General features: G+C 40.6%; 1 protein-coding gene across 1 annotated transcript in view; it reads left to right on the forward strand.

Annotated features, from left to right (window-relative positions):
• The first annotated feature begins 410 nt into the window (after positions 1–410).
• prdm5 (PR domain containing 5) overlaps positions 411–21,417 on the forward strand; it is a 43,486-nt gene continuing 22,479 nt past the window's right edge. Inside the window, exons 1-13 of the mRNA XM_005732345.1 lie at positions 411–661; positions 1,375–1,458; positions 3,891–4,013; positions 6,565–6,730; positions 6,859–7,036; positions 7,808–7,900; positions 8,023–8,144; positions 8,830–8,909; positions 12,283–12,367; positions 12,464–12,621; positions 13,116–13,209; positions 15,698–15,858; positions 20,406–20,499. Of these exons, the coding sequence (XP_005732402.1) occupies positions 563–661; positions 1,375–1,458; positions 3,891–4,013; positions 6,565–6,730; positions 6,859–7,036; positions 7,808–7,900; positions 8,023–8,144; positions 8,830–8,909; positions 12,283–12,367; positions 12,464–12,621; positions 13,116–13,209; positions 15,698–15,858; positions 20,406–20,499 (1,537 nt within the window). The 5' untranslated portion in view covers positions 411–562. The remainder of the gene's footprint in view (positions 662–1,374; positions 1,459–3,890; positions 4,014–6,564; positions 6,731–6,858; positions 7,037–7,807; positions 7,901–8,022; positions 8,145–8,829; positions 8,910–12,282; positions 12,368–12,463; positions 12,622–13,115; positions 13,210–15,697; positions 15,859–20,405; positions 20,500–21,417) is intronic.

Here is a 21,417-nt window from a genome sequence, read left to right on the forward strand (position 1 = left end):
ACATTATTACTAAGATCCAGCATTTGTATATAGAGAATACTCAGCGCTAGAATACAACTAAGTACATTTACTCAACTACACAAAATGACTCTGAAGTACTTCTGTTTTATATTACTTCTTTTTTTGGGAGGTGGGAATTATTTCCCACCAAACAGTAACATAAAAGTATGGAAATTTTTATCTAATCCTAAAGCTAAAAGATTCATTAAACTAATCTATGAGCTCTTAATGGAGCCTTTCAATAAGTGAGCTGTCATTACTTTCATTTATGTAGCTCCTCTGATACTCCTGCACAACCATCGTCAGACTGGGTAAGCTGGGAGTGCAGGCTGAATGAAACAGGCAGCAGCGTGTTGCTCGACAGAAAAGGTAGCTTCTGGTTACAAACTTTGGACCAATCAGGGCGCTGCTTCGCTTTCCTGCAGCAGGAGCAACAGAAGTTCAACCTGGACCCCTTCACGAAGAAACTATCTGCTCTAAATTCATACTGACAATGCCTTTTCACTTCCGCTGACATATCTGATAGCCAACTAATTGTCACCGAAGGAAACATTTCCGAGCGATGACAATGTTGGGCATGTATGTGCCAGACAGATTTTCCCTGAAGTCGTCAAAGGTCCAGGATGGAATCGGTCTATACACGGCGAGGCGAGTCAAAAAGGTTTGTAGTTTCTGACTCGGGCAACTTTGTAACCAGGTTTACACGCGGGAAAAGTTTCGTGTTGCTTTTTAAGAGACTCCTAGAGGTGTAGATACTTTTTTCTGTTCGCCTTTTCCCACTGATAGTCGCTGTCAAAATCTCAGCCAGAAGCCAAGGCGTCTGTGACGTGAAGTGCCACGTAGCTACAGTAACTCCGGCTGTTTCTCCGGGTTCACTTCACGTATTCCTGCCTGCAAAGAAGGCTCGTTCCGCGGATAGACATCCATGTTAAATCCAACGTAAAGATTTTAACTGTTCACGCCAATTAACTTATACATTCACATTCATGTCCCCCACCCTTTGTTGCCATATATGCAGAAAAGGAGGTGGAAATGTTGCGGAGGATGAGTGGGTGGAAGTGTCTGTACTGGGGATGTTTGGTCATTTAAATGTGTGGTAAAAGTTGCAGAGTGTGAACATGAATACAACAAGAAGAGCGGCACAATTTGACCACGCCCCCTGGGAAGTCAAAAGGAAAAATGTCCCGTACTGAGGGACACATGTACATGTCACATTAAACAGTAGGCGGGCCCACCATCCACCCAACACTCATCAGTGCAGAAATCATGTCCTCTGGGGTGTATTATTATGGTTTAATGTCATTCATTTTTGGCTGCCGCTGTTTTCTTTAAAGGCATCGTGTTTGACAAGTGATCCCTCTGTTTGTGTTAAAGGGAGAAAAGTTTGGCCCCTTTGCTGGTGAGAAAAAGCTGCCCAGTGAGTTGGATGAAAGCTCGGACACCAGGCTGATGTGGGAGGTGAATGCGCTTCTTTTTTAAAAATGTAAAACCTCAGGGAATGGAAATGCTGAATCTTCAGTCAGTTTGACAGACATCCTTCAGACCAAGTAGTTTTAACTCCAGAGTTCCCACGACTGCACCTCCGAAAGCAAAAACCAAACATGTAAAATGCTGTAACGTACCCGAATCTTTCCAATTACTACAACAGTGTTATTTCTGTGATGCTGCATAACACGACAGCTATAGCTACAAGCTATATTTCAGAATAAAATCTTATGTTTAATAAGAATTTAACAGATACCGCAATCCAATACCCTGTTCAAGATTATTTCTCTGCATTTTGGCCTGTGATTTTTAACCATAATAATCAGGGTGTTGTGGTGTCTTGTTGTCATGTTTAAAATGTCTGTAAGAAGTCAGTGTTGGTCTTGTCACATGGTTTCATTTAAATTTCTGTTCAAAGTCCAAAGAGATACATTTGTCAAAAAATGTCACCACCCCTGACAATAAATAGTACCCAATCCTGCAGTCTCACAATGTCAAAGCATCATTCCAAAAAATCTTTCACTGGATTGGGATCAACTCCAAGTGTTAACCACATTGGGCCAAGACCAGTCTTTGGTGAAAATTTCATTCAAATCCATTTCTAACTGGATGAGTAATCTTGCAGTACTGTGCAAACATCTATAGCCAGCCCTCATTTCCTTATCTTTTGCTAGGAAATTTGGAAATGGGTGTAACAGTTTATTGAAACATGTGCAAACATACATGGAAATACAGTATAAATAACAGTATATATTGCATATATACATTTTGTAAGTCAATATTTGTTATGCCTGCCCTCATTCATCATCACAGTCAGCACTCTCTGATTCATGACTGATAGTGTTGCACATCTTTTTAATCCAGGTATGCTTTTACTGTATTGAAAGTGTGTTTGGGATCATTGTCACGTGAAAAAATCAAGCTGTTGCCAATCACACTTAACAGATGGTACTGATGGTGTCAAAATCCATCAATTTTGACAAGATTCCCAATGCCACTGGGTGAAATGCAGCTCCAAACCATGACAGCCTCCATCCCGTTTTACAGATGGATGCAGACGCTCAGTGTTGTTCCTCTCTACTGACCTCCATAAATACTGATGATGATTTGAACCAAAAATTACAGGTTTGGATGCAGGTCTTGTGTAACTTGGCATACCTCAGTTTTTTCTCCCTGGTTCCCTTTACTAAGAATGGCTTCCTGACAGCCACGGTTCCACTGTGACCATTTCTGGTGATGCTTCAGGAAACAGTAGATGGATCAACTGAAGGGCCAGAGGCACCTCTCAGGTCCTTTGTCAGGTCGTTGCTGGATTTTTTTCTATTTCTTAAAGTCATTACTTTCAGATATTGCTTGTCTGATGCCTAACATGTCTTCTTTTATTCTCCACTTGTCCTATTTCCACATATTTTTTAAGGAAACACTGCAACCCATGCCAAGTTTTCAGCTAATAGCTCTTTGAGAGCTATTATTTGGTCCATAAAAACAATTTTATGTCTTTCAAACTGTGTTATATTTGGCTTTTCCCGCATAGATTCAACTAAAGCGCCTAAAGATGTAATTTAAACTTGGTTCTTTGCTTCTTTTAGTTATGTTGTAAGCTTTGTGCCTGTTTATGCTTGAATGAGTCAGTGTTTTAATGCTGACCAAACCAAACTAAACCAAAACATTCCTTTAAAAATGGTCACATACAAGGACTGGACTGAAAATGAGTGAAAAAGCAGCCAATGTTCAGATAAAAAGTTCAGAAAGTCTGGAGAACTATTTCTCAAGACCACTTTAAAGAATTACAAGAAAGTCTGGATCACTGGAAGCTAAATTTATAGAAAGGTGACTCAAGACTTTTTGCACAGTACTGTATAAAAAAGGAGACAAACTGAACCAATCAAATAACCGCTCTGGTGGAAGCAGCTAGTCAACTGTATTAAGACCAGTTTAACCATAAACAGCTGCAGCGGAGAAAACAGACACATAACAACTTTAAGAAACATGTTTTTGTGTAGCATTAATACAACTAAACACAGTAAATATTCTTATAAAAACCTGTATGACAATTCAATGCAAAAAAGCCCCAGATCAGTCCTTTATCACACGATGCAGCTGCTTGTGGGTCTGTCTGAGTACATTCTTGTTTTTTCTGTGATAAAGGAAACATTTAATTACGCTGCAGACAAATGAACCATAATGCCTGACTGAAAGTCAGTCTTATCTCGTCTTGTGTAGAAACGCTGTGATGTAGTTATCTGTAGCTGCCACACTGGTGTTCATATGTAAGGCCAGCACGCTTTGATGTACAGAAGACGAACCTTCAAAGAAGGCAATGAGAGCAGAAGAAGAAGAAAAAGAATCAGTTGTTCTCATCTGACAGCTCATGTCGTTGCTGTTTCTTTTTTTCCCCCCTCTAGGTCCGTGGCAGTAAAGGAGATGTTCTGTATATTCTGGATGCGAGCAATCCCCGCTATGCCAACTGGCTGCGGTTTGTCCATCAGGCGCCTTCACAGGAGCAGAAGAACTTGGCAGCCATTCAGGTACATTTCCACTCTGCAGACAATGAATCCCTCAGACCTTCCTGAAAGAAAGAAAATGATAAATATTACAGACATCTGTCAAACCTCCAAACCCGAAGTTCAAAATTATGTAAATTATTTCAAATTTGATCTCAGAAAATACGGAAATCTTATTTTCTTCTGGAAAAAACCTTGAAAACAAGATCGAAATGACAGGCTTTTTTCAGCAGCTATTTATTGTTTTTGTTGTGTGAAAAATCACAGATGTGCATGCGAGATAAAGTAGTTGCAAAAGAGCAACGTTAGTAGAAAAAGCACGGGTAAGAAAAAAGTCTGGAGACCTACAAGCTGAACTGAAATGGAATACTGCTTGAAAATTGATTGTTTTTCTAATGATTAAAGGTTTAAGGCAAAAAGGGAAATTTCTGCCAAAAAAATTCAGAGTTCATTTATATTGCAAAACAAATTACTTTGGCTCGAAGTCTCTTTGTTGCCAGATGTTTAAACTGTTAAAGGCTGTTATTAACATAAAAAGGACATTAAGTTGGAGAAAGAGAGAAGTGTATTTGTTTCTTTTCTCTGTTTTTATCCTTGGTGTCCTTAGGATTTATACATTTTTCTGGATTTTGTTGAGGGAATATTTTGCAGCTGCAAAATTCCTTTTCTTAATTTATTTCCAAGACCAGCTTTTATAAAGTTATTATATTGACAAATAATGTGTTAACTACAGTTATGCGGGAAATGAGAATCGGAAAATATGCAGAATTTTCCAAACGCACAATGTCGATTTTCACAGTCTTGTGAATACAGTACAGTGGATATGGGAAAGTTCAGCTTCTGCGCTTCTATGTGAAAGATAAAAAGAGGTTATCCGCTCATCTTGGGAGAAAAATGAAAGTCCAAGGAAGAGAAGATGAACATTTGAGGTCTGAGGGCCAAGTTGCTGCCATTAATAGTTGAATACACGGAGTGATCGGTCTTTTAAAGGTCACACATGTGAGTTAAATCTCTGTGTTTCATCAACGGTGACATTTATTGTGTAGCTTTCATCCTCTTAATCGTTATTTATGTATATTTAGGGTCCCATAGTTAAAAACCAAATGACAGTTTGATTTTATTAACATGACCTTTAAGGCAGGGAAGTGAATGACAATATTTTTAAGAGTTTCACCGTTTGACCTATGGCCTCAATCAAGCATTAACAGACTGCTGTCAGGGTGTAATAAGTTCATCTAGCCTTACCGCAGAAGGTTAAAACTGTTAGCAACTGACTTTATTTTTTTATTTTTTATTTTTTATTTTTTATTTTTTATTTTTTATTTTTTATTTTTTATTTTTTATTTTTTATTTTTTTTGTGTCCCGTTTGGATCTTTAGCCATCAGAATTGTTGTCTTAAGGCCAAGAAAGATGCCAAGCGGATTTATTTTACCAAGTGGATCATCATGGCCTTGCCATATTGGTCCATTTGATTGACCTTTATTATAATTCTGAATTTATTTTATTTTCGGTTGCTACAAACGGGACAGACATGACTGGGGGATAGGACAGGGAGAAAGAATGAAAGAAAGAGAGGGAGAGAAAGAAAACCAAAGGGGAGAAGAGACGGTGAGAAGGGGGGGAAGAAAGAAAGAAAAACAAACAAAACACCTGGATCACCTGTATGGAGAAAAAAAAAACAGAAGAGAAAGCAAACAAAAAAGAGCAACATAATAAAAAAAAACAGCACCATCACAATAAACTAGCTAGCAGTAGATACTAAATATTAAACGATATTATGCAGCACGCAAGATAAACAGCGCACAATGTGCTTTGAGGCAGCAGCCAAGAAAGGTGTAGTCCGCGTCTGTGAACACCCGTCTGTACACCTGTGTGCATACCTGTGTGGATCAGCATGCTTGTATTCCAAAGGTTTCTCCATGTAACGATCTGCTAGGGAGTGTGGGGAGCCACAGCCCCGTCCACCAGGGTATGAAGCTCCCCTGCTGACCCCAGTAGGCACCCCCACACTCTGGAACCCACCAGGGCAAGGGGGCCCAGGCCCATCCGGACCGGGGCCCGCAACAGCAGCACAGCCCAGCCCCACAGAGTCCGGGGCAGCCCACCTGACTCCACCCCAGAGAAAACTGCACCCACCCCATCATCCAACCATCTCCCAAACTACACAAGACAATAGACACCCAGGTTGAGTTCATTCTCCACCTCTCCTATATCTCTCCCCCCACCTGCAGAGTGAGCTCCTGTAGTGAGGAGACCACCTGCAAAGATATAACAACCTCCCCACCAGTTAGAGAGCCCCCTAGTTGGGCTGATGCACCAGAGGTCCCTTGCACTGGGGCTGAGCCCCCCTGCACCCACCCGCCCACTGCTCCGGCGACACAAAAGCCAGGACCCAAGCCCCCAAGGCCCGGCCAGCACCCCAGACCAGGGGGCGGAGCACCCCCAGACCCCCAAGCCTCCACGCCCGTCCCGGACCCCCCCAGGGGCAGCCAGGCTTAATTTTTTATTTTTACATTGTTAAATATATCGAGTCACGTTCAGCCAATGTTCAGGCTGTGTTTGTGTTTTTTTTAGGACGGGGAGAACATCTTCTACCTGGCTGTGGATGACATAGAGACAGACACGGAGCTCCTGATAGGCTACCTGGACAGTGATATGGAAGAGGAGGAAGAAGAAGAGGAAGAGGATATTAAAGATGAAGATGAGAACAGTAAAGAGGCCAAGCACCTTGTAGAAATGGGTACAGTGGAATGTTTTAGTTTGCCTTCTTATGTATACACATTTACAGGTGATCAGTTTATAGCACACACATAAAAAAAACAAAACTTGCCCTACAGTATGTCGAACTGTGTTCATTAACCTTAATAGAACTAGTAATAAAGAAGGAGGACCACCCCTGCTTGCTGTGTGAGAGCAGTTTTCCGAGTGAAGAGATCCTGGCTGCCCACCTCCAGAGTCTGCACCAGAGGCCCAGCACAGAGGAGAAGGAGTTCAAATGCAGGAACTGTGGCAAAAAGTTTCCCATCAAACAGGCTCTGCAGCGCCAGTGGGTTTACTCTTTCATTACTTCTAGTGTAGTTTTATTTCATGCTCAACGTTTCTCTGATCTCTGAGAAGTCTGTAGTTTGAAGAGATGTTAAATCAATCCAAGGAACTGATTAGATTATGTGTTAGATAGATAAAAGTTTGGCCCAATTTTTGATTTCGAGTCGAGGATGAAGTATGTGTATCACTTTGACCCCTCAAAAACATTAATATGGCGTAAAGCAACAGTTTATATGCTATGATTTGACACAATCTAACACAAACATACAATAACATCAAGTTTGATCACATTGCACAAAACACTGGCCAATATTTAAAGCCATAATCAGGTAAAATTAATGTCATATTTCATCTTTGGCCCAAAACTGAATTAGCAACAGTCTTTGGTGCCTGGCTATTACAAGTCAAAATATTTAACATTAGTCTGGGCAGGCATAGAGACCTAGAGGCTTGAGCGTGAGTGGTTAGTGGAGGCATTCATTCTAGTTCTACCTTTCGACATAGATATGCTAACTGCTCTCCCTTCTTTTAACTCTTAATGCTAATTTAAGCTAAATGGGTGCTAGCTTTAGCTTTATTTTCAGTATTTGAATGAAGAGTCTGTTTCAAAAAATGTTTAAATTCAGTTTTTTTTTTAATTTACTCAAAAGAAGAAAATAATTTGACTTTTTTCAGTGGAAAATCTTTTAATAATGTTACGCTGATGTTTTTCTGCTCTTGATTATTTGTGGTAGTCATCCTGGACTTGTTTTTATTTTCAATCCTCCCCCAGTGTTTTGCATTGTTCTGAGTCACTAGACCCATCAGCTGACTCCAAAGCCCATCAGTGCTCCCTGTGCCATTACACATTCGGCTCAGAGTCCAGGTAACATGCATCATCCAAACCATAGTACAGGACAGTGTAAAGCATGCAGTTGCACCACTGTTACTCTGTAACTCATAACTCTTCCTCTTCTCCTTTCGTCTTCGATACCTCTGTGTGTGCAGTTTTGAACAACATAAGGAAGCCTGTAAAGGAGATGCCAGGTTTATATGTAAAGCCGAGAGCTGCGGCAAAAGATTTAAGAGCAAAGACGCTCTGAAGAAGCATAAAGGAAATGTTCACACAGGTTGGCACCTCTGTCTCTCTCTGTTTCGCAGTGTTTCTCTGTGATGTTCACTGCCTCGTTCTCTCTGTTGTACACATGCGTAGCACTTTCATGTAATAAAGATAATCGTCCATTAGCAGCCTCAGCACTCAAGGAACTGCAGTTAGAGTGCATGACCTCGATCAGTTAAAATCTCTGCGATGTTAAGACACATCTCTAATTACTTGTGTTCCATAATTGCTGACCTGTGTGTGCTGGGGCAGCTCACTCTTTCAGATAATTGGACTTCCATAGCTATTTATGATGGGATGTAGGGCAGTGGGAATCTGTGCAGCCTTACATATCAACCCGAGATTAAGACATTAATCTGAGAGGCTGATGGAGCTGAGATCTGCGCCTTTATGTTTTTTCCCAGTGCAGTCAGAACTAAGTGGTGTGTGTGTGTGTGAATGTGTGGGCGAAGGGGGAAGTGGATCAGACGCAACAGATGTGGGTCATGTAATTCAGACGGGGATAAAGGGAGGGTGTCACTGGTCCCAAAATGGTGGGATCACTGGGGCTATGAGTAAGGGAGTTCAATGACAAATAAAACATTTGGTGTTTTTCTTTAACCACGTAATGATGTGTTAGTGTACCAAAATTGTTGTTCATTGCTAACAGCTCTGTACGTGGAGTTTTGTAATGCACTTTGTTTGTTTCTTTATAGGGAGTGCACAACGGAAACTCACATGCACCATATGCAACAGAAAATGCTCCTCTTCCCTGAATTTACAAGAACACAGGAAGGTGAGCTTCTCTAACATCTTCTGTACAGCTCAGTTGATCCCAGGCGGATACTTTGCATTGGATCTGAGAGGATTTGCTCAGCTTACGCAGTTTTGCATGATCCATTTTTACAGCGATGTCTCTTTGGTGCCGTTTCTCGCTCTACAGTGGTATCCGTCAATCTCCACTGTTTCTGTAACCCAGTCTAACCTCTTAATCTTGCGTCTGCTTCACATGTTTTAGGGTTCATTTATTCCCTCTTTACGATCAGGTTTAAACTTATTTGGGATGACAGAGCAGAGAGAGGACGGCGGTTTCTTTTTCACTAGCTCATCCCACAGGTCTGTTGAAATTGACGAGGCTCTGCTTGCCGAGCACAAGGTTTTAACAGGGTCCCCTTTCTCACTGATGGATTACAGATTTGAATTTAGCTGTTTAAATAGTTCTTTAAAACATTTTTATACAGCTAAAATTAATTTTATTGCTGTGTATATAAACCCTTTTTCAGTACATGATTTTTCTATGTCTAACACGTGCGATTAGGCAAGTTTTTCCAAGCTACATTCCTCTGTTGAGTAGGCTAATGGGTCATCCAAAGATGTATTTTCTTTGCAATTACATTCTATTAAATTAATTGCATTAACTAGTTATTAATAATGTAGCTGACATGATTGAGGGGTTAACGTTTGCTATGACAATGCCAAGATAAACACTAGAGAATGGTATTTATGTAAAAAAAGTAAATGCGTGGTCACACTACAGCTATTTGGCTTTCGCTTATATTCTCTTCTATTTATGTGTAAATGCTGCAGTAAGAGCAGATGTGGCTGAATGTCTTGATTTGCCAGATGGGCTTTAAGGCATGTAAAACATGGTGCACAATATTTGTAAAGACATTAGATATTATCATTTTATTTTTTATTCCAGCCTGTTTTGCTACATTTTAAAACATTTTTATCGTCAAACTATAGACTGTATATAAAAAATGGACACAGCCACTGTGACATTACCCATTAGCTGTGAAGCTCTGTTTTGAAACTTTGATTTTGACACTTTGGGTTCTTCTATGCTGTTCTTGTTTTTTGTGAACATATTTTAACCAGATGGTGATGTGTTAAATTATTAGCTAATGCTAGCATGTCTGGTTATTAAAGTGATCCCAGGTACTTAGTATAATTAGACAAACGTGTTCAGGATCACATAGTTTGTGATGTTTGCTGACGACATAGTGATCTGTAGTGAGAGTATGGACCATGTGGAAGAGAGCCTGCGGCAGATGGCCCCGCCCCTCCCTGAGCCTGGTTCTGCTGGAGGTTTCTTCCTGTTAAAAGGGAGTTTTTCCTTCCCACTATCGCCAAAGTTCTTGCTCATAGGGGGTTGCATGATTGTTGGATTTTTCTCTGTATGTCTACCTTACAATATGAAGTGCCTTGAGGTGACTGTTGTTGTGATTTAGCGCTATAAAAATAAAACTGAAAAAAGTTGAATTGAATTGAATTGAGGTGGTGGTATGCACTGGAGAAAAGAAGAAGGAAAGTCAGTAGAAGTGAGACAGAATAAATGTGTGTGAATGAGAGAGAGACAGTTTGAATGGTGAAGTTGCAAGGAGTAGACATAGTGAATGTGGATGAGTCAAATACCTGGGGTCAACCATCCACAGCAATGGTCAGCGCACGAGGGAGAAGAGTGTCCAGCCGAGGTGCAGCAGGTGGAAACGAGTGCCAGGGGTCATTTGTTACATCACCCCTTTGTTTACAAGATGATAGTGAGATCTGCTGCGATGTATCATAGCAGATTAAAATGCATATATGCAAATATCAATTTGGGGAAACTATCCGTTGAGACCAAAAAGGTTATACTCATGCTGGCCATGTTAACATGGGAATCTATGACTGTTCTAGTGTGTGTCCCTTCTGCATTAGCATAATGTGAACCAGCCTCGGACTGCAAGAAAACTCAAAACAAAACAATCTCAACTGCTCAAAACAATCTCTTACCAGATGGTCTTATACGCCAGCACAAGTTGAGCCTGTTTAAGCATCTTTGCTGAGCTCAGTCATATTCAATTGAAGAAAAAGATGCCTTTTTTTTCATTCTTTACAAGCCGGTCAAGCCAGATCTTGATTTGCAGAGAAAAGTCTGAGGCATAAAATAAGCCTGCTGCTGTCAGCAATATCAAGCTGCTTTAATATTTTCAGTTGAAAACCATGTGCTTTTTTTGTGTAAGGGTCATGTTGTATGACTAGGCAAACTGCTCTCTATCCAGTTGTACGCATTTTATATATAATAGTAAGTCAAAGGTGTTAAGGAAAAACTATAATATCTTAGTTTACTGTTTTTTGTGCTAATTATCCCTTCATTTGAGAACCTATTTTGTACAGCACTTTTCAGTGATGTTGGTTAATAAATTAGTTTGCAAGTTGTCTCAAATAATTTGTCTTATTAGAAGTCATTCATTAATTATCCCAGTTGGTGATTGTGAAATGTAATTTTCTGCTGTCAACATCTATCATCCAGATTAATCAGCTGACACTGTTCCATCCCTGTCCACTCATTCATCAGCAAGCTTCTTCCAAACCGTGCAACTGTTGTAAAGTCACCTGGAAGTGACACAGTTCTGCAGAGAATCATTTAACCTACTTCACCTGTCTATGCATCGGTATTCTCCAGTTTCAGATCTCCAAGGGGTTTTAAAATAGGAGTGTGTGATATTCCTGTGTGGCCTCCGGATCTGTCTGTGTACCAGTTTTACATCTTCTATTATAGTAAAAGTGTTTTCTAATCGCACACTGTTGTCTGAAAGTAAAGTAAAGATGTTTCTATAAATTTAGGCCACAACCACATGGGGTTTATATAAATTACCTATTTTTTTTTACAGTAAGAATCAAGTCCCATTAAAAGTGTTATTTTAAATATGTCACATTTCTGAAAAAAATCTGACATGTTCTTATAGCTTCAATCAAAGCCAATGGGCATTTAGTATTATTCTTACAGAAGAGAAATCAAACTTTCCATACTGATAATTTGGCTCCAAAGCAGCTTAAAAACTGCCTTTATCATCATTTAGCTGAACAAGGTTTTGCAGAAGCAGCTGACAAGAGGAGCTGCGTTACATTAGCATATGCTATTGTAGCTGTACGCCGGGGAGCTATTGAATATGCAATTACTGGAACTGTGCTGTGAAGCAGAAAAGGGATTGAAAGTTTTCATCACTTTAATTGCTTTTCCGTCTGTAGACATCAGTCTAATGAAAGCGGACAAGATTTAGTTTCAGTTGACCATCGCACACCGAGATCCTTGAACTTTCGCAACTCATTTCCCCTGAATTTTTTCAGTGGTCAGCAAGAACAAAACTTCAAATGCTCTCGCTCTGTTTTTTGCTCTTGTACCGTAGATACACGAAATATTTGAATGCCACGCTTGTGACAAAAAGTTCATCTCTACGAATCAACTGAAACGCCACATGATAACACACTCGGGTAAGACGATGACGCTGCAACGATGAGCTGACCTTTTTGCTTCATGCGTTCTCTCTGCTTCTCGGAGATAATCTCTGTTAATCTGTCACTGATCAGAGAAGCGACCGTACACCTGTGAGATCTGCAGTCGGTCATTCAAGCGTTTGGACCAGGTGACGGCTCATAAGATCATCCACAGCGAGGACAAACCGTACAAATGTAAGCTGTGTGGGAAGGAGTTTGCACACCGCAATGTCTACAAGAATCACAAGAAGGTGAGCAAGTGTATAAGATGCGAAGAGCCACTTTAGATTTTTATGTTCTATAATTAGGTAAATTATGTTAACTATACCACTGTATCCAGACGATCGGTGCTTTCAAAGAGGAGATACTCCTTAAAAGTCAGTGTCACTTCAAAGCTAGAATTATTAGTGAAGCTGTGATCAATCAGGGTCTCGTTGGTTGCTGTTATCTGTGGGGTCTCTGGGCATTTCCACCCTTGAGGTTCCCTGTGTTTACTTTTGGGATTGAGCTGTCACTCAGACAGATATGTGGGGGGGGGGACAGACGGGTGTCGCAAAAACAGAAGCACTTTGAATCTAAAGCCCCTCAAGCTGCTTGTCTTCATCAAGTCAACAAACTTAATTGGCTACGGAGCCTTAAGCAAAATCCTCCTGCATCAATTTACGAAGCCTCCCCGACGTCCACGTCGAGGCGGGAGGCGGCTTGTGTTACACTTTATAAACATGCTGCTCGATTCTCTTTGCAGACACACTCTGAGGAAAGGCCTTTCCAGTGTGAGGAATGCAAAGCGCTGTTCCGCACCCCCTTCTCTTTACAGCGTCATCTTCTCATCCACAATAGTAAGTATAACCATTTATGTGTCCATCAGACTCCTCAAACACTGTTGACATAGAAACCCCCTATCTGGGATGATAGTAGTAGATAAATCTGCTACTATCCAGTTGAAACTGCTGAAAACTGCTCCTGTGCACATACATGAGTACAGCAATATGACCAGCTCATACATTTCCTGGCTAATTGTGATCAGCTGCAGTGGAAACACCATATTTACAGTTACTCCCACAGGTTTCTGTTCAGGATTCTTCGAGCTCCATGTGTTCTCCTTATAATGCCTCAGAAGCTGTAAGTAGATATCTCCTTACAAAACATAGACATCTTTGATCTTAAAGTGACGAGTTCGCCACATTCTTTCACAACATTTTAAAGTAAAATTGCCCCGTTAAAACCAGCCTACTAAGTTTTACAGGCTATAGTCCTGTATTTTTACTGTTTTTATTGCCGTCTCATCCCTACCACTGTGGATATTTCCAGACGCTGTAACCCCATCAAAAGTCTCCCTGTTAAGACATCAGTTGTCTGATTGTCTGGTCCCCCCTGAATGCTTTGCTTTGACAGAAACTTTCTCCCTGGACAGTTGAGCTGCAGATGAGTCTTGGCAGGATGCATTAGTCGTCCTCAAACTGTGCCAGATAACAAAAGGATTGTAAAGCTCAAGGCATTTCCTGCTGCTGTCTCAGGCGGCAAGAAGCAATATAATATCAGGACTTTTATTATGCATCAATGGGATATAGGGCTTGAGGATTGGATGTGTGATTTCATTGTGCTCTAGGCGAGAAAACAGAAATAATGTACCAGTAAAGCTATCCAGTAATTGGCCAATGAGTAATTTTCAAAGACTTTTTTTTAAGTGCTTCTTGGTCAGTTGGATCACAGACAGAGAACCAAGACACTCAAGTGTTTACACCTGAATCTAATATGTGTTACTATCAGTATCGCTTCCATAAGAAGGTCAAAAGTCTTTCCTCGAGGTCTCTGTGTTCACCAGTGAAGTGGCAGACTTTTGAGCAAAGAGGAGAAAATGTTTCGGGGAGTTTGCCCATTTTTGGACTTGACTTTGTAAGTCCTGCATTGATGGTATATTTACCTGCTTTTCTAGCTGAGGATGTAAAATTTAACATAACAAAAGACATGTACACGCGCACTTTAAAACCAAGTATAAAAACCCCCCATTTCTCACATTTTGCTCAAAACTGCAGAACTATTGTGTAAATGTGCCAAAAGAAACAAAAAAGGCCATATTTTGGGGTTATTATTGTGATAGAATAACAAAATGTGTTTCAGTATTTTTCAGTTGTTTTATAGATATGAAATTATTTATTAGATCTAAAAAATGCAATTCCAGAGATTATAGGTAGATGTTGGGGTGGTGGAGGGGTTAGAAGAGAAAGCAGCAGCATATTTATAAATGTATACTCATACATTTTGCAGCATATGTGGACCATCAAATTGAGAGGGTGTGTCTGGCATATGACGTGCCTGACATGAGAGTGTGTGTGAAGCAGTGCAGTTGAAGCTACCTGCCTGAACTGGCTCACAGGCTTCGCTCTATTTAAACCTTTGGTTCTTTCATATTATGTCATCATAATTCTTAAATCCCACATTCTTTAGCCCTTTTCTGTACACGACTTTAAAGTTGCAGTGTATTCGTAACAACGTAACAAATCGGTATGTAGTTCTTGCTTTGGGTAGGGCACATTTATGTGTTTAGACCCCATTTGTAGACCTTTGGCATAACCCCTGCGCGTGTGTGTGTTTGCATCTAAATTAAAGTTTGTGCATGCTTATGTAGGAGCGTGAGTACCTTATTATCAGACTGAAGCCTTGCTCTGTGTTTTAATGGAATCACTTTGCGAGTGTGCCGTTGACGTTAATTACCATCACGAGAGTGTTTCCATCTAAATTAAAAAACAAAGCGAGCCTCAGCTTTCGCTGGTGTTCCTTTTCACTGAGCTGACCATCATCTGCCTTGGTAATAGGAGAATGAGTGCAAGCTTGTAACCACTTGCTCCCTCCATCTAAACTACTCTGTGGAAATTGAATGATCTCCATATAATTGAAACATCTTTTCTTGAACAATAGAAGCTGTTGTGTGGAGGCAGAGAGCCGAGGCGTGAAGGAAAACATCAGGCTTCGCTATCCCAGCAGCTGACATAACTGTCTAAAAGCTGTCTGTCTGGAGTTTTAGGCCTGTTCAGGGAAATGATTAATAAAATAGGGCATGTTTTTTAACTTTTTGACGTACAGGCCAAACATATGGCAGAGTATTTTATTTTATTGTTTACTTTGGCGTGTGTTCAGCTACACATACACAATAAAAGGCAACCAGAGCTTTTTAAAAGATGGTTGTCTGGGTTTTCTTTGTAGTTATCTGCCCACACAATAGCCCTGGTGAAATTGGGTCCCCTCTTGTTGTGCGTGATGACTCTGTGTTCAGACGTTTAACAATAGCTGAGGCTCTTGCAAATGTTCATCTTTTCCTTGCTGCAGGTGAGAGAACATTCAAGTGTGACCAGTGTGATGCCACCTTCAAGAGGAAGGACACGCTCAACGTCCACATCCAGGTGGTGCACGACGGCCACAAGAAGTACAAGTGCGACCTGTGCGAGAAGGCTTTTGTCACTCCTTCTGTCCTCAAGAGCCACAAGAAGGTGGGTGAAAAGAGCTGGAGCCAGACGACCTCAATCATACGCGGTGATTGCACGTCTGCTGGGGCTTTGTCCTGAAATTGAGTTCAAACACAATTGTAGTTGCATTTATTTGAAATGCGCACAGACATAACAGTTAGAAAATAAGTTGTGAAACTTTGCAAAGTAATATTTAGACAGTTACTAAGATTATATGCCATTTTGAGATAAAAGTTGAAGTAATGGAAGAACTTTGCTAAATTGCAGCTTAAAGCTGATTTTCCATCATCATCACTCTGCTATCAAACTAAATTGTAATAAAATCAATGGCATGGTGAACATCTATTCTAACAAAATATTTCCATTGCTTCGCATTCTGTCCTGCTCCTTGCCTCTTGACACTGATTTCTCTAACTATACTAATATTTCAGACTATTGAATCTGCTGGAAACATCCATCTTGACCGTTGTTGCCTAAGCAGGCTTGGAAATCAGTTCATATGTTGATTAGAAATGGCAGTTAGTCCATTAGCTCCGCAGGCTTTCAGAGCCCCGAACAGATCTCGCTGCAGATTGCGAGCCCTAAATCTGACAACGTCCGGTGCAGTTATGGATCAAGATTGAAACCAAACAGTTTCTTGGCACACGGCAAAAGAAAATGTCTTGGAGGTTGTCTCAGAACAGTAGGGCTGAAGACAGGCATGTTGAACTGTCTCAGTGCTCGGGGTGTCTGGAGGCTGCTGAGAAATCTGGCGTTGATCAAAGTCAGGTTGTTGAGGAGATGACAACTTGCCGACTGTGTTTACACGCTTGGAGCAACCCCACTTTTGGCCGCGTTATTGTTGAAGTTGTTTTTAATATGCACTTTGATACTATGCAACTGTTTGTCTCTGCAAACCTGGCTTCACAAATAATTATCACACCCACGCTCTAACTGGAGCTCCGCTCACAATTCGGAACATATGACGAGAATCTAAAATATATGGTGAAGGATACGAATCTTTCTTAACCTCAGGAAACGTGTGAGTCAGACTTCTTATGATCACAGTAAGAGCTTACTTCCCTTTTTTAACTACCAAGGTCATGAGGCGTTTATGCAGGGCTGCAGCTGCAGGTTGATTAGAACAGATATTTTTCAATTACTGTCGTTCAGTTGGAGTTTTTGGAAAAAAAAGAAACTGTTAAACTTAAAAACACACACACACACAAAAATAATCGCTTGTTTATTAAAACTAGTTGCCGGTTATGTTTTTGTAAGCTGGCCACCATCTGACGTCTTTTAGAACAGAAACAGAAGCAGCCATTGAACTGGAATAATTTGATTTAGTTCATCAAGTGAATGAATCAGTTTCACTCATTGTCCGCGTCATTAGGTACCCAAGCTCAGCTGCTCGTTAACACAAACATCTAATCAGCGTGGCAGCAACTCGATGCATTTAGGCATGTAGATGTGAAAATATTCCACGAGAGGCAGTTTTCTGAGTGAAAATGCCTTGTTGATATCAGAGGCGATTGGCTTCCCTGTCATCTTAAAGCTGACTGCAAAGGAACTATAACTTAAATAACCACTGGTTACAATTAAGGTGTGCAGATGACAGGCTATGAACGCACAACACGTCAGACCTTAAAGGAGATGGGCCACAGCAGCAGGACACCACACCTGTTGTCTATCGTTCAGGTGAAGAACAGGAAACTGAGGCTACAGTCCGCACATATTATGAGTCTCAATTTCTGATGCAATATTTGGACAGCAGAGCCAAAATTTTCCATAAACAGCAAACACCACACCCTGAACTCTGTTGTCATTTGGTAGTTGCTTCAATTCTTTCTATTAGATATAAACTGATATGTCAGGTTATAATGCCAAATAAAGTCATGTTTTTACAGTGTTTATCTGTTGTGACACATTAGTTGTGCTAAATATTCAAAGATGAGGAAGAATATGACCACTTATTTCAAGAGGCAAGGTAAACCCTGGACAGGACGCCCAATAAGTGCATGTCTTTAGGAGGAAGCCGGATGACAGGAGGAGAACATGTAAACTCCACACAGAACTCAGGATCTTCTTGCTGTGAACCACCATGCCACCGTGCTGCCCATGTTGAAAGTTTCTGTTAATTTCTAAATCAGTGCATCCCTACTCACTAGATTCAGTGAGTAGTTTTTTTTAAATTCAGTGAATTCAGCATTGCTGTAGTTCTACTTAGTATCAGAAATAGTTAAATAAGCACAAGAAATGTGTGTGTTTGGTTTCTTTAACACATGTAGCCAAAAACCACAGGAAACAAGGGAAAGTATGAGTTGAGTGCTTGACCCTCGAGGGTTAATCAGTGTGAGTTTATTTAGTCGGCGCAATCGTTATGGAAACATTTCGTTTGACAAATGCTGTCATCTCACCTGAACCAAGATTTTATGTTACAAGAAGGAGGAAAAATTAAATATTTCAAGGTTGAAAGTGACACTGATTTGCTGAAACAAACAGTTTTTGCTTTCTTTTCTTCTTTGCTTGTTCAAGCAAAACTGAATGGATGGCATGAATTTCATTTTATATTGTACAGTGCAAATGTCTCGAGCAACCTCTTCTTTCTTGATGTACTTCCAAGCAGTAAGACTTTCTTATCCTATTTTAAAGTGCTCTTGAGCCATAGTTCTCCAGGCTTTGCTTAAAAATCCAAGGAAACTTACCGAGTGGAAGCGGCAGGCCTAAAAAGCTATTTGCAGCAGATAAACGGTATGTTTAGGTTCTTAAGAAATAGAGAAATAGTTTTGGGGCTGCTTTTAAGCCAGTGGTTTGGGAATCTTGCCAAAATCAGATTTTTATCCATGAGGAAAGCATCTGTTTGGCAACAGCTTCATTTATCAGTATGACAACGATCCCAAACAAAGTGCCAGTGCAGTAAAAACATACCTTGGAACACACAATGGAACATTATAAGTCATGGACTGGCCTCCCCATTACTGAAGCAGTGACAGAAAATGGAATAAAAACCACCCAAAATCTAAAGAAAAGCTTTGAATGTCCTCCGGGAAACCTGCAAAACTATTCCTGAAGACTACTTAAAGGCTTGCCTAAGAGAGTCTGGGCTGCGTTAAACAATGAAAGTGGTCATAGAAAGATTGACTTTGAAGCTCATTAGAATTTTTGCCTTATTTCCTTTGATGTTTTTATATGTTTCAATACATTGCTGCCCCTAGTTCCCATTTTCTGAAGCAGAATATAAAGAAATGAAGCACTACTGTGTGTGTGTGTGTGTGTGTGTAATGGTAGCTTATGTAAATGAACAGTAATGTACATATCTGGCAGAACAGGACAGTGGATTCACTGAGCTCTCTTGTATTACAGTAAATACTTTATCCTCAGTGAGCCTGAATTTAGGTTCTACATAGGGGGTGTGTGCGCTTGTGTGTGTGTGCGTGAAAGCATGTATGTGCACACAATGTGTGTTTTGCAAGTCTTATCTCTTTTAGTGGCATGCTGGAGGAATGTACAGATGAATGAAAATTGCCGGGTTACTCTGAATAGATACAGACATAAAAATCATTGTCATAAAAGAAATCCCCAGCCAATTGCACGTTTGTGATTTGAGACGTGATGTTCCCATGTGAAATCGCAGACGTCACTGCGGGCTGTCTGTTTATAAAGGTAGAATATGAATTGTATTTTCTCTGTTTGTATTAAATAATGCAACATTGCTCCATCTGGGATGCATGTGTTCATATAAATGGATTTGTTTGTGCTTGTTTGTGCGAGACTGAGTGTGTGCGTGTGTGTGTGTGTGTTGAGTGTGGATGGAGCCTTTGTAACGAAACACCAGAGGTGTCAGAGGGACACAGTGGGGTGACGGAGGAAAGGATGGGGGCAGAGAGGAGGTGTTCCTGCATTGTTGTACTGCTGTTGAAACTGTCGCTCTGAGTTTGAGCCTTTCATACTCACGATTATTCTCGGGAATTTACAACAGGCCAGCAGGAAGAATTTAGAGTGTACTTTTCAGCAAGGAGCGGAGTGAGGGGGGTAGGGTGGGGAAAGGTAGAGGAGTTAGTGCACTCTTGCCACATGTTCTTCTTCTCTGTTTGCATGTGCGGCCCTTATGGGTCCATGGAACTCACCACGGTGGACAGCTGGGAGGTGAAGGGAGAGGAAGAAGAGGGAGAAGAAAAGGTCTCTTGGGTTTCGGACCCTGGCAAATGTGTATCGTCTGAATTCTTTGATCCAGCAAGCTTGCAGAATCAACTGTCATGTGAACATGAGCATCTCCATTTACTTGCATTATGAGAACTTGTTTATTCTGGACACAGTCATATAGTTCTGGAGTTGCTTTTACAAAATGAAAAAAGCACTAAAATCTGAGAGTGTTTGGTTGAACAGATGTATTCTAAGACCCGAGTATGAAAAAAAGCCCCTTAATTATCTTTTTTGATAACTTGGTTATGGACACATGTTCTGACTTTGAAATCCAGTTATTACCATTGATCACATTTTACTTTGTAATGTAGCAAAGATGTTAAAATGTGAATTTTCTAAATTTTTTCCTTAACATCCACCATATGTCTCTTTTATCATTTCTCTGCCAGACACACACGGGGGAGAAGGAGAAGATCTGCCCATACTGCGGGCAAAAGTTCGCCAGCAACGGCACGCTAAGGGTCCACATCCGCAGCCATACAGGTCAGCGGCCCTCCGTGGTTCAGTGCTTTGTTAAATCGACTTTACAGCCGCTGCACCTGCATTGGAAGTTGCAGAGTAACATATCAGTTCAGATTAGTACAAACTGATTAATTTGCAGTGCTTTCATTTCACTGAACTTTGTTTCATTTACTTTATTTATGATTATATTAAAAAGGTTAGTGTTGATTTAAAGTGTTTGGTTGGAAATTTGTTACCAACGTTATTCCTGAATTGGTTGGAAGAAGAGGCGAGCGCCTTAAAGCAGGACATCAGAGGCAAGTGTGTGCTTGTTCAGAACTCAAATGCTTAATCAACAGGCTGAAGTCATACGCAGGTTGACAGCTAGCATAGCAAGGAATCCAAGCGAAGAGCAGGCAAAAGGTTAAATCCAGAAATCAGGTGAAAGTCATACACATGCAGAATGAGATGAAACAGGGAACTCTGTGGGAAAAATACAAGGAAAAACTAGAATAAAAATCAAGAGAGGAAGGAAACCACAAGCAAATTCCTGTAAAGTACAAAGGCAGTCTGGTAGGGAGCAAATGCAAGCAGGAGAGTCCATAGAGTTTTGATTACTGGGCATACGTGATACCATTTGGGAAGAAGGTGGGAAATGTAACCTTGCAGAACTTGCTCCATAGAGTTGCATGTCCTGGGAGATCATATAAATGTGCTTTAAAGTCAGATTGTGAAAACAGAGTTCACACTGTAGCTGTTTATTATCTTCACATGCATGACTTGGTGTCAGGATTTCTGCAAATGAATCCATCTTCTAGGTCACTCGTATGTGAAGTAATTAAAAAAAGCAGAAAATAGCAAAAAAGCATTACATCATGCACATATTTTATGGTTTTACTTTCTGAGCACAAAGTTAGATGAGAAGATCAAAACCACTCTCGTGTTTGTAGTTAAATATGA

Source organism: Pundamilia nyererei, unplaced genomic scaffold, assembly GCF_000239375.1.
Source record: "Pundamilia nyererei isolate P.nyererei 1_Seehausen unplaced genomic scaffold, PunNye1.0 scaffold00046, whole genome shotgun sequence".
In the NCBI taxonomy this organism is placed as follows: domain Eukaryota; kingdom Metazoa; phylum Chordata; class Actinopteri; order Cichliformes; family Cichlidae; genus Pundamilia; species Pundamilia nyererei.